Raw genomic sequence first — 17,563 nt, forward strand, 5'->3', positions numbered from 1 at the left:
TGTCGGCGCTAATAAGTTAATATAAGAGGCAACTTTGGTCGTCACTAATAGATATTTCATATAATTAAGCTATTTTTTTTTTCAATCCTGGCTAGCTTAAAAGAATTTGTCTTCAACATCCCAAAAATTGCTGTATAAATTTCAGAAAAGTAAATGTATAAAGTTCTGTTTCAAATTGAATAGATTTTTTTTCCTAATTCACTTGGGTTCAAAATGCATGTATTTTCACATATATTTTAAATTCTTACATGCATTTTTTTAACGACATTTGATTCTTACATATATTTGCAAAAATAAAAAATACATGTCATTTTAATAAATTAAATTAGAAAAAAAAAAAATTTCTCCGACACATTTTGCTTTTAAGGTAGTTTGCAACCTAACACCTAACTGCATTAATTAACAGGAAAATGTGTGCCCATCTTAATTACCGGCCGGCTTGGGGATGGTAAAATTAATATGCATGCAGTTCCCCAAAGAGCCTATATAAAAGGACTTGAACGGGAGCATGTCTCCAAATATATCATCAACGAGTTCCTAAGGTACACTTGATTGTAAGAAAAGCTTATCCTTTGATGTAAGACTTTCATTCTTGCAATCTAAAGTTTTGAATGATTACATTTTTTGAGAAAATATTTGCAAAATTAAATTTTATAAATAGAATTTTCTCTCTAAAGTTTGGTATAAAGATGGCTATGCAATTCTAGTTTGGCTTATCATCATCTTTTTATTTTTATTTTTTAATTGACTTGCTTCTTAAAATAGATGAATTTGTAGTCTTTAAGAGGTAGCTCAATCAGTTGGGGACCATGCCTTATGAAACAGAGGTCACTAATTCGAATTCTCCTTACCATTTTCCTCTCATTATGTAGACATGTAAAAAAAAAAAAAAAAATTAGGAATATATTTTTGTCTAATTTCATTTAAATATAATGCTAACAGTCCTTTTTTTTTTTTTTTTTTTTTTTTTTTTTTTTTTCAGTGCTCACCATTTTAACAACAAAGCAAATTAAGGTTAAAAACATGGATGTAATGTTCAACTACTTCGCCTTTCAATCCCTTCCTTTAGTTGCTCTCCTACCTACAAGAGCTCAGAGATCTCCCAAGTTTTCTATGACTTCCACTCTCTACACCAACGCTAAGTGAGTCCATTCTTTAAAATCTCTCATCATGCTTTTGCGTTGTTGACTATTTTAGCTGCAATCAATTACCTAACAAAATACTAATTAATTTTTTTTTCTTTTAATTCTAGAGGGAAAGCAATTTCTTTAGGTCATGGTAATGTTAACACAGTCCATCCCATGCTACCAGAAAAGGTTGAAATATTCAAATCCATGGAGGAGTGGGTCAGGAGTGACATCTTAACTCTCCTAAAACCTGTTGAGAAATCTTGGCAACCACAAGACTTTTTGCCAAATCCTACCTTATATGGATTTGTTGAACAACTCAATGAACTCAGAGAGAGAACAAAGGACATCCCAGACGACTACTTTGTTGTCTTAGTCGGCGATATGATCACGGAAGAAGCCCTTCCAACTTACCAAGCACATATCAATGGCACGGAAATTTTTCACGATGAAACGGGTAGCGATAACACAGCTTGGGCAACATGGGCAAGGGGATGGAGTGCAGAAGAAAATAGGCATGGTGATCTTCTCAACAAATACCTTTATCTTTCTGGACGAGTGGATATGAAACAAGTCGAGAAGACAACACACTATCTGATTGGATCAGGAATGGTGAGATATACAATAATTATTTAACGTACATTTTTTAACTTACTCATAAGTCTTGTCACTAGCTTATAACGAGACCATAATATTATGTCGGAATTTTTATGTGTGATATGGAATTTCACGTCCAATAATAACAACAAATATGATTATTTAATATAATACAACTAAATAAACCCATAGCGTTGATAAAGAACTTTAAAGTTAGAATGATCAACAAGTTAATGTCCTATATTTCTCTCTAATTAGGATGTGGGCACTAGGACAAGTCCCTGCTTTCTTACTATCCACACATCGTTTCAAGAAAGAGCAACATTTATCTCCCATGTAAATACAGCCAAGCTTGCCATGAAGCATGGGGACAAAAGCTTGCCCAAATATGTCGCACAATTGCCACAGATAAGAAGCGCCACGAAATTGCTTATACCAAAATAGCTGGGAAGCTTTTCGAGCTTGATCCAAATGAAATTGTCATAGCATTTGCCGACATGATGAGGAGGAAAATATTAATGCCAGCCCACTTAATGTACGACAGCTACGATGAAAATCTTTTTGATCACTTTGCAAATGTTGCCTCTCGGATTGGTGTGTACACAACCAGGGATTATAGAGAAATATTGGAACATTTGGTGGCTAAATGGAACGTTGAGAAACTAACTGGACTTTCCGGTGAGGGACGAGAAGCCTAGGACTATGTATGTGGATTAGCTCCAAGACTGAGAAATCTAGAGGAGCTGAGAGAGCTCTAGCAAGGGCAAAAAAAGCATCCCCCGTTTCTTTTAGCTGGATTTTTGGTAGGGAGCTGTAGCCATAGCTCCGGCTGGTCCCTAAACGCTGGAAGTGAATAAAAACTACTGGTAGCCATAATTTAGCAAATTATAGGGGAGTTTGCAATAAACCAAATATTCCCTTCTTTGTATTTTGTAATATTATAGTCATCTAAGTTACTTTTACTCGGAGATCAAGTTTGAAACTACTTATTAGCTTTCCTGTTTATTTGTTGTTAACTGTTTGTTCTTCTTGTTCCTTTCTATATTTTTCTACTTGTTGGTTAAATATAAATTTGTAATGATCACTTATTAGAAAAAAAAAAATGTATTAATGTAATTTTGTAAGATTATTTATTTATTTATTTTTTTTCAACTAAACCGTGGGATTTTCATTAATAATCAAAGAGACAAACCAAATTGCTCAAGAGCAATGAGTTCTTGAATACAAGTAGGTGGGGCTCAGACCCACACCTTATCCATAAATTGTTTCGTTCCCAATCTCGCAAGCTCATGGGCTCGACGATTCATCTCCCTGCTAACATAAGATAGTTTCCAATGAGAAAGCTCTTGTAAGTTGGTACGAATGTCGTTAATCAGATGGCCTTTTGTGCTCCATTCTGGCACCCCTGAGTTCACCACGTCAACCACCATCTTCGCATCTCCCATAAAATGGATTTGCTCATAACACATTCCTCGACAGAGCTGGGTAGCTTCTAATGCTGCCAAGGCTTCTGCAGCAGCGGGTTCTGTACCCCCGTCGAGTGAGGCATTTTGCCGCTATCAAATTCCCTACATTATCACGTAAAATCACCCCTAGTCCTAGTCGTCCCAACCTCTGATCGATTGCAACATCCCAATGTGCCAGAATCCAGCCCATTGGAGGAGTTGTCCACCCACACGTCCTATTCATAGAGCTAACAGAGAGACCCCCTGCATGGGCATTCTGATAGTTTAAAATAGCGGCTTTAGTACGCTTCATCACCTTTGCTGGATGAGCGGACACCCCACCATGAATAACTTCGTTTTGTCGCAACAAATACGCCTAGCAGCTCCCTCAAACACCTTGACTTCATCACTATCACAGTGTTTGAACATCGCTTCTGCTACTTGTAAAAAACTTGGGCCGTTGTAAAAAATTTTCTGGAACTTCTGTCCTCCTTGGCTCCAGACGTCCATGGCCGAAGGGCATATATTGCCATAGTATTTGGAAAGCCGTTTCTTCTTCGAGTCCACAGACAGCGCATCCCGGATCCTCAATAATCTTTCTCCTGTAAAGGTTTGATCTAGTAGGAAGAATATCATGACATGCCCTCCACAAAAAATTCTTCTCTACATTTGGTATAGGCAGTTTCCACAGCGTTCCCCAAACCTCACTGCTAGGGCCCTGAGACGAACATTCCGCTTGAGCTGCCTCATCCATCACCTTTTGCATATGATATGTCCACTCTGCACCCAAAAAACCCCCTTAGCCGTACCCCTCCAAATAAGAATTTCATCTTGGATCGTTCTACAAAGGGGTATGGAGAGAATATGTTCCACATCTGCCGCAGAGAATAGCTGCACAAGTAAACCATGGTTCCACCACTTCGACTCGCCGTCAATCAACTCACTAACCGTGGCTGTTGGGGCTAACAAATTAGGTTGGGACTGTATCATAAACGTGGAGGGATTGGGCATCCACCTATCTTGCTAAATCTGCACTTTAGTACTATTGCCTATTGATAATTGTCAAATATTATATATTTGGACCGCTTTATTTACATTAGTTAATTCTTTAACTGTGTTGTTTTTTAATGTTTTGTATTAGTTTTGTGTTTTTAGTGTTTTGTAGGTAGTTAAAGAAAAACTACAGCTTTAAAGAAAAAATGCAAAATTTGGAAGAAAACACACTTTGAGAAGACCTAAATGCTGTGGTTAAGTTTAACCAAATTCAAGAAAATGTTAAATTGAATTAAATTTCAGATTGGATAAAATTTCATATTGGATTCAATTTCAGATTTTGCACAAGTCGATCTCCGTATTTTGATCATAACTTTTTGCTCAAATAGTGGTTTGTGATGATTCCAGCGGCATTGGAAATCTAACTCAAAATACTACAAATAATTTTGAAATAGGATTTTCCTAATTTGGAGAGTTACTATGCTAAAATCACCCCGTAATAAAAGGACATAAATCTGGACGAATCCTATTTCGATTTCAGACTTCTATTTTGACTGGGAAACAGACATCCAAATTATCTAGGTTTAATAGGGCTTCTAGGACTTTCCTAAACTTATAAATAGACCTCTTTGCATTCAGGAAAATATACAATTCCAGGGAGCAAAATTCTATAGTTTTTCTCTTTAGTTTAATTTAGATTTAGATTTTAGTTTTATTTATGTGGAGTTAAATTCCCAACTAAGGTTGGGAATGAAGCCTCATCAATGAAGAACAATGTTACTTTTATGTAAGTTTTTATTATTCCGATTTTATTGAGCTTAATTTCAATTGTTTTACTTCTTTTCAATGTGTGAAATAATTTTTGGATATCTTGTTGTGATTCAAAGATACACTTGATGATTTAAGATAACTTCACATAATTGATTACTTAGTTTTATTTGCTTAAAAATTGGATATCCCTTGTGATTTGTTGTTCGGATACATCTGATGTTTCAATTAAATTTGGATTTCTTTTGTGATTTGTGCAATGAATGGATACATGAGATGATTTTAATTAATCTTTTGAAGCATAGTAAAACATACATAAGATTTAGATTATAAGAACTTTGGATTAATATTGATGAACATTAAGTATGTTGTTATGATTCGGTGAGTGTGAATTCCCAAACCTTAGTATCTTTATCTTTTGTTTTACTTTATTTATTTTATGTTGTCTTTTAGTTTTAAAAACCCAAAATCAAAAACCTTTTGGAACTAGGTTAGGATTTAATTAGTTTAGATATAAGTTGCTTTTTAAAAAATACAATTATCTGTGGGTTCGACTTCGCACTTGCAATCCATTAAACTACAAATGATTCATGCACTTGGGAGTATATTAAAATTTGCACAACAAGTTTTTGGCGTCGTTGCCGGGGAATTGTTCAATTTTTTAAACCAATTTATTTCTAAATTAGTTTTATTCTTCTACTAGTTATAATTAGGATTTTATTTTTCTTCAATTTGTTTTGTTTTGTTTTATTCCTTTACTAATAAAAAAAGAAAAAGATTTTTTTTTTGTTTGTTTTGGCTTGTTTTACAGTTCTGCCGCAGCAGCTTCCGCACGCCCCTACTAGTGCGATCGATCGCAGCCCTGCTACGATTGAGTGCACTAGGGGCCCAGACAGCAAGTCCAGCGCACCTACGCTCGTCAACTGTTGCATCTTCATTTGTACACTGACTCGAGTGCGATCGAGCACACTCATAGCAAAGACAGCAACTGCAGCAGTTCCGTAGATTGTTGCCAAAAATTTATTTTTGGTTCATTTTGTGAGTTTTTGAATTTTAGTTAGTTTTATTTTTTTTAATTTATTTTATTTAAAAATATATATAAAAAAATGGTTAATGTTTTATGTGGGATATTTGCATGCTAAGAAGTAAGGGGGAAGCATGAATTTTCATTTTAATGATTTTAATGTCTCTACTAGTTATAGGACACCAGTTCCTACCAACTACCATCAAAATTTTTATTCATATGAGCCATGTTTATACTGCTTAAATCCTTATCATCATTATAGTGATTGTCTATAATGGGGACAAGTTTCTAATTTTTCATATGAGCAAATGAACACCAGTTTCTCCAGTCCAGGGTTTGATTCAAATTCTAATTATTACAACTCAGATTGAAGCAACCAATCTAATTTCTCATGGTCAGCTCAGGCTACAAGAAATTACGCTCACCAATTTGATGAAGTGTACCACTCAGACTATCTGTAGTTCGATCACCAATCTCAACCGCCTGCTTATCAATTCATCACTCAAGTGCCACAGCCTCTTCCACAAGAGTTATCATTGGAAGACACATTCAAAGCATTCATGCAAAATACGCAACAATCCAGTCAAAATATGCAACAATTCATCACTCAAGTGCCACGGCCTCTTCCACAAGAGTTATCCTTGGAAGAGACATTCAAAGCATTCATGCAAAATATGCAACAATCCAGTCAAAATATGCAACAAGCTATACAAGAGCTCAAGACTTCCAACTCTCAGACCATACAAGAACTACGACAATTCAATTAAGAGCTCAAAGATGCCAACACTCAAGCTACCGTAGGAGGGAAGAATGGATTGGCCAGAGTGAGAATGAACACCCATTTGAACATCAACTTGACCCAATGACTCAATATTGGGACAATGAGAGCATAGAGGATAACAATAAGGAAGAAGAGTTTCAAAGTCAGTTGATGGCTAAAGGACAATACATGATTGATGAGGATGAGTCCGGCAATTCTTATCATGAGCATGTTCAAGCCATCTCCAACTTTGAAATAACGGAAAGTGCTACACGAAATTATCTTCCTAAAGATGAGGTATTTCAATTTTGTTCAATTGCTCACATTGATGACTTAAAAAGGAGAACAACCTAACTCAAGACAATTAGGTCAGCCTATATCAGAACTATGAATAAGTGGGGACCATCTATGTTTTGTGAATATTGTTATAATCCTGCTCACCACCAAAGCGAATGTCCATTCATTTTACACTACATGGTTGATGAGAAGGAAAGTGCTACAAGAAATTATCTTCCTAAAGATGAGGTATTTCTGTTTTGTCCAACTACTCATATTGATGACTTAAAAAGGAGAATAGCCCAACTCAAGATAGTTAGGTCGGTCTATATCAAAACTATGAATAAGTGGGGACCATCTTTGTTTTGTGAATATTGTTATAATCCTACTCACCACCAAAGCGAATGTCCATTCATTTTACACTACATGGTTGATGAGAAGGAAATTGTGGATAATAAAGAGGAGCACGTAGAGCAAGTTGAGCATGCTCAAGTCACCACCACACTTGAGAGTGAGAAAATTGTTGCTAACATTGAAGAGGAAGAAAAAGAAGAAGAAGTTGAGCACCCTGAGCAAGTTGAGCACCATGAGAACAGTGAGCTCCCAACAAATCTTGATCTGCCCAGTGTATTGAAGCTCATGCTTGCATCATTGTCCCTTTTAAGACACATCAAGAATCCAAAGTTTCATTGCCTAAATATCTCAAAGAGCCATCTTATGTCAAGATACTCAAGGACTTGTGCACACAAGCACACAAATATAGGAACCACTTTACTAAGAAGATCCTTCGAAGCAAGCAATTTTACATAAGATGATGAAATATCTTTCCAGACGGGTATAAAGTTTTGAAGAAGAAGAGGTGGAAGGGATTGGTTGGACATTCACATGATAGGGGCAAGCACTGTAAGTTTTCTCCTCTAGTTTATTTTCTGCACTTCGCTCCACAAATTCTTCCTTTTTTTTTTTTTTTTTTTAAATTTTTTTTTATTACATGTTGTTTTTATTTTTGTTTCTAACAGCAATTAATCTTTTGAAGTTTTGTTTATGTGAAAAAAATATTGCTATTAGTTTTTGTTGAGAGTTGTTTTGGGGTTTAAGTTTGGGGGACGCTCTGGCCTTGTTCACACTCAGATTTCCTTACTTCCGGTAATATATTTCTATACTACATATTGAGAGTAATGTGTAATTCAAGTTTGAGGGTATGGAAAAATACTTTGTATGTTTATTTTTGTTCTTATTGTTTATTTTTGTTCTTATTTGTTTATTTTTATTTGTCATTTTGTGTTAAAAATTTTGAAAAAAAAAAAAAAAAATTTATGCTATGCTTTTGTCAAGTTTGAGTTAAATTGTAACTGTGATTTGCATTTCATTAACATGCTTAAAGAGTTGAACACATCATTATGTCATTAGGAGTCTGAGTCATTTGACTTATTTTTGGGTAAAAGAGATTTCACTTGTTTTAATATAAATTTTTCTGAGCACATTAATATGTTTTCTATGAGGTATGATGTTTGTGCTTAAGTTTGTTCGCTTTGAGATTTGTTAGATGACCTATTGATGAATAACCATTGGCTTGCAAGATATATATAAAGAAAAAAATAATAAAAAAGAGAAGGAAAAAGAAAAGAAAGATGATGTTGAGTTTTCCGCTGAGTAATCGGACCTCTTGCTTCTTTAAACATTGAGTGTTTGTGTCAAAATGTGTGAAGTTCAGTGTTAATTTATGATATGGCTAATCTGACTTCGTAGCCTTTTTGACTTAAGTTAATAAGCCCTTAGGGATGTTTTACATCTAGTGCCCTAAAGTCACCTAGCTTGGGAGTCATTGGCCTAACACTTATTACATGAGTCAATTAGAAAGCTTAAAGGAGTTAGACATTGCAGAGTTTGTAAAAAAAAAAAAAAATGCATATCTTGCCTTGGTTGTTTCATTTGTTATGGATTCTTACAAATTTTATGGAACTTGTCTTGAGTTTAAGCTAAAAGCTTCATGATTTTATACTAATTACACTTTTCACTTTTCAAAACATATGAGGTCTTAATTGTCCATTTATGAGTGATTTGATTCTGGCTTTCCTTTTGGCTGTGATGATGGTGTTTATCTTTTTAAGTTCGCTCATGAATAAGAACCATGGTTTATGTGAAACTTCTTTCTTGTTAACAACATAGCGCTACAATGTTTGTGGGTATCATTCCTGTTAAGCCCTCACGAGACTTCACTCGTCTACTAGGGATGCCTAGGGATTTAAAATCCTTGTTGCATATGCTAAATGCAATCGTCTCTCTCAAGAAAGTGGATTTATGTTTCTTGCTTTCATTGTATTTTACGTTTTGTTTTGCTAAGGGACTAGCAAAATGTAAGTTTGAGGGTATTTGATAGGTGCCAAATATTGCATATTTGGACCCCTTTATTTACATTAGTTAATCCTTTAGCTGTGTTGTTATTTAATGTTTTGTGTTAATTTTGTGTTTTTAGTATTTTGTAGGTAGTTGAAGAAAAACTATAGTTTTAAAGAGAAAAATGCAAAGTTTGAAAGAAAGCACACTTTGAGAAGACCTAGATGATGTGGTTAGTTTAACCAAATCCAAGAAAATGTTAAATTGGAATAAATTTCAGATTGGATAAAATTTCGGATTGGATTCAAATTCAGATTCTGCACATGTCTCAATATTTTGACCATAGATTGCGATGATTCTAGTGACACTGGAAAGATAACTCAAAATACTACAAATAATTGTGAAATAGGATTTTCCTAATTCGGATGGTTACTATGCCAAAATTGCCCCGCAATAAAAGGACACAAATCTGGACAAATCCTATTCCGATTTCAGACTTTTATTTTGACTAGGAGACAGACCTCCGAATTATCTAGGTTTAATAGGGCTTCTAGGAATTCCCTAAGCATATAAATAGACCTCTTTGCATTCAGGAAAATATACAATTCCAAAGAGCAAAATTCTATAGTTTTTCTCTTTAGTTTAGTTTAGATTTAGATTTAAGGTTTATTTGTGTGGAGTTAAATTTCCAATTAAGGTTGGGGATGAAGCCTCATCAATGAAGAACAACGTTACTTTTATGTAAGTTTTTATTATTTCGATTTTATTGAGCTTAATTTCAATTGTTTTACTTTTTTTCAATGTGTAGAATAATTTTTAGATATTTTGTTGTGATTCAAAGATACACTTGATTATTTAAGATAACTTCACATAATTGATTGCTTTGTTTTATTTCCTTAAAAATTCGATATCCCTTGTGGTTTGTTCTTCGAATACATCAGGTGTTTCAATTAAATTTGGATTCCTTTTGTGATTTGTGCAATGAATGGATACATGGGAAGGTTTTGATTAATCTTTTGAAGCATAGTAAAACATACATAAGATTTAGATTGTGAGAACTTCGGATTAATATTGATGAACATGAAGTATGTTGTTATGATTCGGTGAGTGTGAATTCTCAAACCATATTACCTTTATCTTTTGTTTTACTTTATTTAGTTTATGTTGTCTTTTAGTTTTAAAAACCCAAAATCAAAAACCTTTTGGAACTAGGTTAGGATTTAATTAGTTTAGATATAAGTTGTTCTTTCAAAAATACAATTCTCTGTGGATTCGACCTCGCATTTGCAATCCATTAAACTACAAACGATTTGTGCACTTGCGAGTACATTAAAATTTGTACAACAAGTTTTTAGCGCCGTTGCCGAGGAATTGTTCAATTTTTGGAACCAATTTATTTCTAAATTAGTTTTATTCTTCTACTAGTTATAATTAGGATTTTATTTTTCTTCAATTTGTTTTGTTTTATTCCTGTTACTAATAAAAAAAAGAAAAAAAAGAATTTTCTTTTGTTTGCTTTTTTTTTTTTTTTTTGGCTTGTTTTACAGTTCTACCGTAGCAGCTTCCGCATGCCCTTGCTAGTGCAATTGATCAAAGCCCTACTATGATCGAGCGCACTCGGGGCCAAGACAACAAGTCAAAAGCACCTGCGGTCGTCAGCTGCCACATCTTCATTCGTACACTGACTCGAGTGTGATCGAACACTCTCACAGCAAAGGCAGCAACTGCATCAGTTTCGTAGATTTTTGCCAAAAATTTATTTTTGTTCCATTTTGTGACTTTTTAACTTTTAGTCCATGGGGTGATATGTCCACATGGTGTCTTATTAACAAGGACTGAATATTGTGCCGAAGAGACACACTTCATGATAAAGTGGATCCATCTTGCATCAAAACTCATACGACCCATAATTGCCTCCAAAAAGCGTCACTCCACCCTATCATAGGCCTTGCTCATATCTTGCTTCACCGCCATAAAGCCCTTCTTTCTCTTCATTCAGTATGCATAGTATGGAGCGTCTTATATGCTGCTAATATATTATCTAAAATCAAGCGTACCAGGAGGAAAGTGTGTTGTGTGGGGGATATAACAAATGGTAAAACCTTTTTTAATCTATTGGTAAGGACCTTTGATAGTAGTTTATATAACACATTACAAAGGCTTATCAGTCAGAATTCCGTGACACATGATGGGGATTTTGATTTCGGAATAAGCACAATATGAGTAAAATTCAAGGTACTTGGCATCACTTTAGAATTAAGAGTTTCAAGGACAGTAGAACATACCTCATCCCCTAAAATGGTCCGATTTTTTTGGAAAAAATTTGCCGTAAAACCGTCTGGGCCCAGAGCTTTAAGGGGAGCTATTTGGAATAGTGCAACACTAACCTCATCTTTGGTAAACTCCTTTAACAGCTTCACATTCATCTCCACTGAAACCCCTGTTGGTAGGTATAGAAGGCATGGTTCCATATCACCCATTTGATTGCAGTTGTTTCTTCTAGAGTTCCCAATTGAATCAAGCTCCCATCCAACTTCAAATCTAAAGTTTATGCGCCCCCAAACAGTAACCCCAACCGAGACCTCCTCACCATGATAGAAATCACACCATCCACGGTTGGCTACCACTCTATCAAATTTTTCCTTTGTAAGTTCAGCTCCCTATCTACAATTGCTCCATGTGAATTTAGGGCCCCTATAGCCTAATTCCGAGAGACCACACTCCTCTAAGGCATTTTGGAAAGCTTCCATCAAACCCCTTTGGCATCCATTCCCACCGAATTTTTCAGCTACACAAATAATCTCATTAAAGTCACCAAGATAGACGCATGGTTCCAGCTCCATCTTGGCGATACGCCAAAGCAAGCTCCATGCCTCTGAACGCTTACTAGGGTAAAGATGACCATAGAATCTGGTAAACTTCCATGGCGGGTCGGTAGGAGAGGGACATACCTTTGCATGAATGTGCTGACGACTGTAATGCTGAATTTCTACCCCAGATTCTCTCATCCAAAGTAATGCCAACCCTCCACTGCACCTCACACAATCCACCACATACATATGGTCAAACCCCAACTGAACTCGCACCCATTCCATCCCACTAGAATGTAATTTAGTTTTCATTAAGAAAACTATAGTAGGCCTCTTGTCCTTCACCAATCGGTGAAGCTCCCAAACTGTCCGAAGGTTTTCAAGCTCTCGACAGTTCCAGCTCATAATACTCATTGCAGTCGGCAGGGTTGTTGAATAACCGCCGCCAATCCCAATCCATTTTTAGTCTCCCTCATCACCACTCCACTAGGCTTGTACGTACGTCCTCCAGTTGTCCGACCTTTTTTCAGTGTATCTTCCCCTCCCCCATTAAAATCTCTCACCTTTCTTTTTCCTTGTACCTCCACAATGGAACCCAACAAATGCATCACTTGTCCCTCCTTTGGCCTTCGGTTCCATGTATTATCACTAACACGTCTTCTTTCAACATTCTCCCCACAACAATTGCTTTTCATCTTTTTTTCTAAGTCAGCCATTATAAGGTAGTTTCCACCCTTTGCCCTTTCTTGTCCTTTCAGATTGATATGACTATCATACCCCCTTCCATGCACGCACACGTCCTTGTGATTTTCCTCTCTCCACTTGCTTTGGGGAAATATTAAATGGCTTCGAAGTTTCTTCCCCTCCCATATTAGCAAATTGGTCCTCATAAATATGGGAGATTTCTTGCTCCCCCAATCCCGCCATATTAATCATAGGATCCTCCACAGATTTCATGGAAACAAAATCTCCACGATTTCTGCCTGTAATATCCCCATCTTTTTCTCCTCCAGCTGCTTTGGTAACCGCTGGTTTAGCTTTTTTTTGGAAAGTTTTGACTCCTTAATTCACTTATCAAAGGAGTCCCAGCCCTGCTCTCTGCCGTTCCAGACCCTTCCCTGCCATCCTCTGGCCTCCTATTAGGTGGGCGCTGTCTGCTCGGTGTCTGCCCCTGCCATGATCCTGTCTCCCGAAGTCTCCCTCGTTGTCACACCTGGGTGGTTCTCTCCGATCCGGATGGTGGCCAAGTCTTCCACCAAAAACCCGTGTAGGAGATGTCGAACATAACCATGGCCCAAATTTAGTAGGAGTATTCTGCTTTCTTGCTCCATTACTCTCCGAACAACCAGTCACCCCATGCTTGATCACACCACATTGGAAGCGAAACTTCGAGAGTCTTTCATATTGAAAACCGATCAGCACAGATGACCCATTTATTTTCAGCATCCTCCCTTGCATTAACGGTTTGTGCAGATCAAGTGTAACCTTAACCCGCAAAAATTTGCCCCATCCCATTCCTCCATCATCAACGTCCACCTCTTCAACATGGCCTATCGACGAACCAATCTGTTGGCCGACGGTCAGACTCACACAGGCCAAAGGAAGATTTTGCATTCTGACCCAAAATGATGCTTTGTGAAACGGAATCTTTGTTGGGGGAAGTAAACCGTCATAATCCTCCATTGCAAACAGGTTCCCTCAAAGACCCATAGTCTCCCCTCCAACACTCTTTTCTTATCCCTTTTAGTCACAAAATCCAGCTGAAACAGATTGTCTGCCAACACCTTGAAAGAAGGTATTCTTGATGGCTTCCAACCCCAAAGTAGAGTGGCTCGTATGATCTCCTTGCTCGCCAGATGGTCAGCAATCAACTTCCCAACCAAACAAGTTTTCCCATGATGTGCACCTTCCTCCCACGCCTGATGTTGGATCTCCAATTTAGCACCCTCCACCTCAAAAAGAGAAAGGCTCGCCCACATCCGAGCGAGATCATCCGCCATCTTTACTTCCTGATTCATCATTCCTAAAACTTCCACTGCCATAATAAGGCTTGGAAAGCTGGTCCTTCTGCCCTAGGATTTTTGATTTCCTAGAGAGAAAACATTTTTAGAATGTCTCATTATCACTAAATTTCAATAGAAAAGTTTTGGAAAAAAAAAAAAAAAAAAATTCCCCTCCATTTCAAATTCCCTCCATTTCCTCAATTTAGTGTGTTTTGAAGTGTAGTGCATTTAGTGCACTACCATCATTACTACCCTTCAAAATACACTAAATGGAGGAAATTGAGAGAATTTGAAATGGAGAGGATCATTTTCCAAAACTTCTTGAAAAGTGATAGCATTAAAAAATAATTAAGTTAATAGCATTATTTTCAATTGCATTAAACGCATTGCAAGATAGTTCTACTACTTGTAATTGACACACTGTAATATTATTCTTGTTGTTTCTTCTAGAGTTCACACTTAATTTTCACGTTGAATTTTTTTCTTTCTAAAATTGTTTAAATTTTTTTAGAAAAGTTAAATAGTATTAAAAATTAATAGCATTCAATTCATAGAGCTAAACCATTAAAATTTGATATTAGTACTATGTTATCCCCATATGTTTTCCAATCTTCGATTTTTTAGCCAACCCGGGAAGCTGTTGCAAGTCATTCGTTTGGCAGCAGAGACTGGAGCTGAGTATCTCAAGATTCGTTAGTGTTGTGTGATTTTATTTAATTTCTCCCAAAAGATTTACATTATTGCCATCATCAGGATAATCTTTCGACCCAAGTTGTCCTTTTATTTATTTATTTATTTATTATTATTATTTATTTATTTTTTAAGAGAGATCAACCCATGTCGTTTAATACATTTATTATGAGAGATTAGATGAATAACGGTTTCCGATGGGCCTATTTCAATTCATTATAAACTAGAGGGAAAAAATATGAAATTAGTCATTATGGTTTACGTAATTTATAATTAACTTCATGTGGTATCAAGTTCTTGAGGTATGCAAAAAAAAATAAAAAATTAGTCCTTACAGTCAAATTCTGTCAACTAATTTAATAGATTCCGTTAGTGTGACACTGACTTAAATAAGATAAGTATATATCACAATTTTATTGGTTCTAATGTTTAGGCTTTCATAATCTATTAAGTCAGTTAACGAAATTTGATTATAGGGACTAAATTATTTTTTTGACATACCTCAAAAACTTTTGAATTCATTTTAATACCACAGAAAAGTAATTGCAAATTAAGTAAACCACAAGAACTAATTTTACATTTTCCCCTAAACTATATTTGAGTTGTCCTAATCTTATTGGTTTAATTTGCCGACATGTTTACCCTTGACTAGTTAATTGGCCGTTTTTGGAAATTAAGGGCACGAGCATTCCACCTTTATATGCTACAATAAATTCAACTGTCTGCATCCAACTACATATATGATGTATATATGCTGGCCGATTTTGATATTGAGGGTATCCTTGTCCCCACTTTGAGACTTATGTTCATTTGAGCATTAATTCCCAATTTATTCAATATAAGTGACGTATTTTCCTGCTTTTAGGGGGTGCTATAAATGTGTCTTCTTCATTTTCATTTCCTGCTTTAGGGGGTGCTATAAATGTGTCTTATCATTTTCATTTTTTATTTTCCCCTGAAGTCTTACTAGCGAAGATTTTAATTAAAGAATATTGACTAATTTATTTATTTTTTTAATGATAATTAGGAAATTTATTTTTAATGATTATTATTATTATTTTTTTTTTTTGAGGAAAAATACACTTTACCCCTAAAGTTTAAGCCGATTTTGACTTCGACCCCTAATATTTCAATTTTTGCAATACACCTTCTCAAAGTTTCAAATTTTTGCAATGACTTAACTCTCAGTCAAAGCAGTTTTGACTAATAGAAAAATGATCACGTGACTCGCACGTGATCACTTATGCATCTTTCTTCTCCAAAGTGCCCCTACCCATTATTAGATCTGAAAAAAAAAAAAAAAAAAAAAAAAAAAAAATCTTCTTCTTCTGACGAAGGAATGGGTCGCCGTGACCCGCAGTGGGTCTGGTTTGGGTATGGCTGCCAGACCCGCGTGGGTCAAGGCGACCCACAAATCATGCTTGATTTGGATATTCCGAGGAAGGAATCTCCAATCAGTCCAAAAACCAAGAAAATCTAAACATGGAGCTTTCAGCAGCATACGCAAAACTTGATGGTTTGAAGAAAGAAGTAGAACAATTGAAATTTTCACCAGAGAAGCCAACGGCGCAACAAATAGCAACCAAGGTTTCATCCTTTCAAGATGAAGGTGTATCCCATGTTCAGAAGGAACTAAAAGATGAACTGAAGTTTCAAAAAGAGTCCAATGCCGATTTGGCTATGCAGTTGTAGAGGAGTCAAGCATCAAACCTTGAGCTTGTTTTTATTCTTCAGGAGATGGAAGAGACCATAGAAAAGCTGAAGATTTAGATAGAAAATCTTTCAGCACCGCACTCACAATTCAGTGATATTGAAAACTTTATCCAAATAAATAAAGAGGAAAACATAATTGAACTCGATGCCGTTCACCAGAGACCCACGGTTGGGTCTGGCTGCCAGACCCGCGTGGGTCACAGCGACCCACGCCTCTCTCTTTGTCTCTCCATTTTTTTTCTTTAAAGCACTCGAAGCATTGGCGGTTTCTTCTGGGGGTAATCCATCATCGTTTTTTCTGTCGAAAATCCCAGAAGAATAGTGAAGAGGACTAGGAAGATGTGAGCGACTCCCAGCTTTTCTTGACCGTGTTGGGTTGGAGGACTTGGAGGCCGGAGGAGAGAGAGAAATGGACGGACTGCGAAGAAGAGGAAAGCAAAGGCGATGATCAGCACGAGAACGATGGGTAGTGGTGGAGAGAAGTGGGGTTGACGATGGGGGGCATTTTGGGAAAAATAAATAGGCGATAAGTCAAAAAAGCTTTGACCGGCGGAATGGTAGAATTGCAAAAATTTGAAAGTTTGGGGGGTACATTGCAAAAATTAAAACATTGTAGGTCGAATTGAAAATCGCCCCAAACTTTGAGAGATAAAGTGTAATTTTCCCTTTTTAGGATAAAGCTGGTATTGTCTCAAAATAACAAATGTCATTCTTAGTCTTTGATGTGCAAAATATCTACCTAAATTAATAGGTAAATAATTGTACGTTTTACCTGCAAGTGCACAAGGTCAACATAGTAGTATATGATGCAAGTATATGATCATTCCCACGAGGATTGCTAAATTTATGTTTAAAAATAGGTTCCTTAAGTAAAACAAAGATTGATTGTTGAAGTGATGACAATAAAGGGTAGGGCTTTGATATCCACCGCTAATTATATTTGGCTAATATAACAATATGCCAATGCTTTGATCAAGTTATGCATATCTAATGTTTGTCAACCTTAGGGCATGACGTATA

At 36.1% G+C, this 17,563-nt stretch overlaps 2 protein-coding genes and 1 pseudogene across 2 annotated transcripts; 1 reads left to right on the top strand and 2 right to left on the bottom strand.

Moving 5' to 3' along the window:
* The first annotated feature begins 1,023 nt into the window (after nt 1-1,023).
* On the top strand, nt 1,024-2,541 carry LOC132177386 (stearoyl-[acyl-carrier-protein] 9-desaturase, chloroplastic-like; annotated as a pseudogene).
* A 9,446-nt stretch (nt 2,542-11,987) lies between these two features.
* LOC148586471 (uncharacterized) lies at nt 11,988-12,551 on the bottom strand. Its single transcript, XM_088515651.1, has one exon. It carries the CDS (start codon nt 12,549-12,551, stop codon nt 11,988-11,990), a length of 564 nt encoding a protein of 187 aa, XP_088371777.1.
* A 660-nt stretch (nt 12,552-13,211) lies between these two features.
* LOC148586472 (uncharacterized) lies at nt 13,212-14,137 on the bottom strand. The gene is made up of 2 exons (XM_088515652.1): nt 13,805-14,137; nt 13,212-13,703 (listed from the first exon to the last, which is right to left on the bottom strand). Exons 1-2 carry the CDS (start codon nt 14,135-14,137, stop codon nt 13,212-13,214), a joined length of 825 nt encoding a protein of 274 aa, XP_088371778.1.
* Between the last annotated feature and the right edge of the window lie 3,426 nt (nt 14,138-17,563).

The sequence above is a fragment of the Corylus avellana genome, chromosome 4 (assembly GCF_965113065.1).
Source record: "Corylus avellana chromosome 4, dhCorAvel1.hap1.2, whole genome shotgun sequence".
Lineage (NCBI taxonomy): Eukaryota > Viridiplantae > Streptophyta > Magnoliopsida > Fagales > Betulaceae > Corylus > Corylus avellana.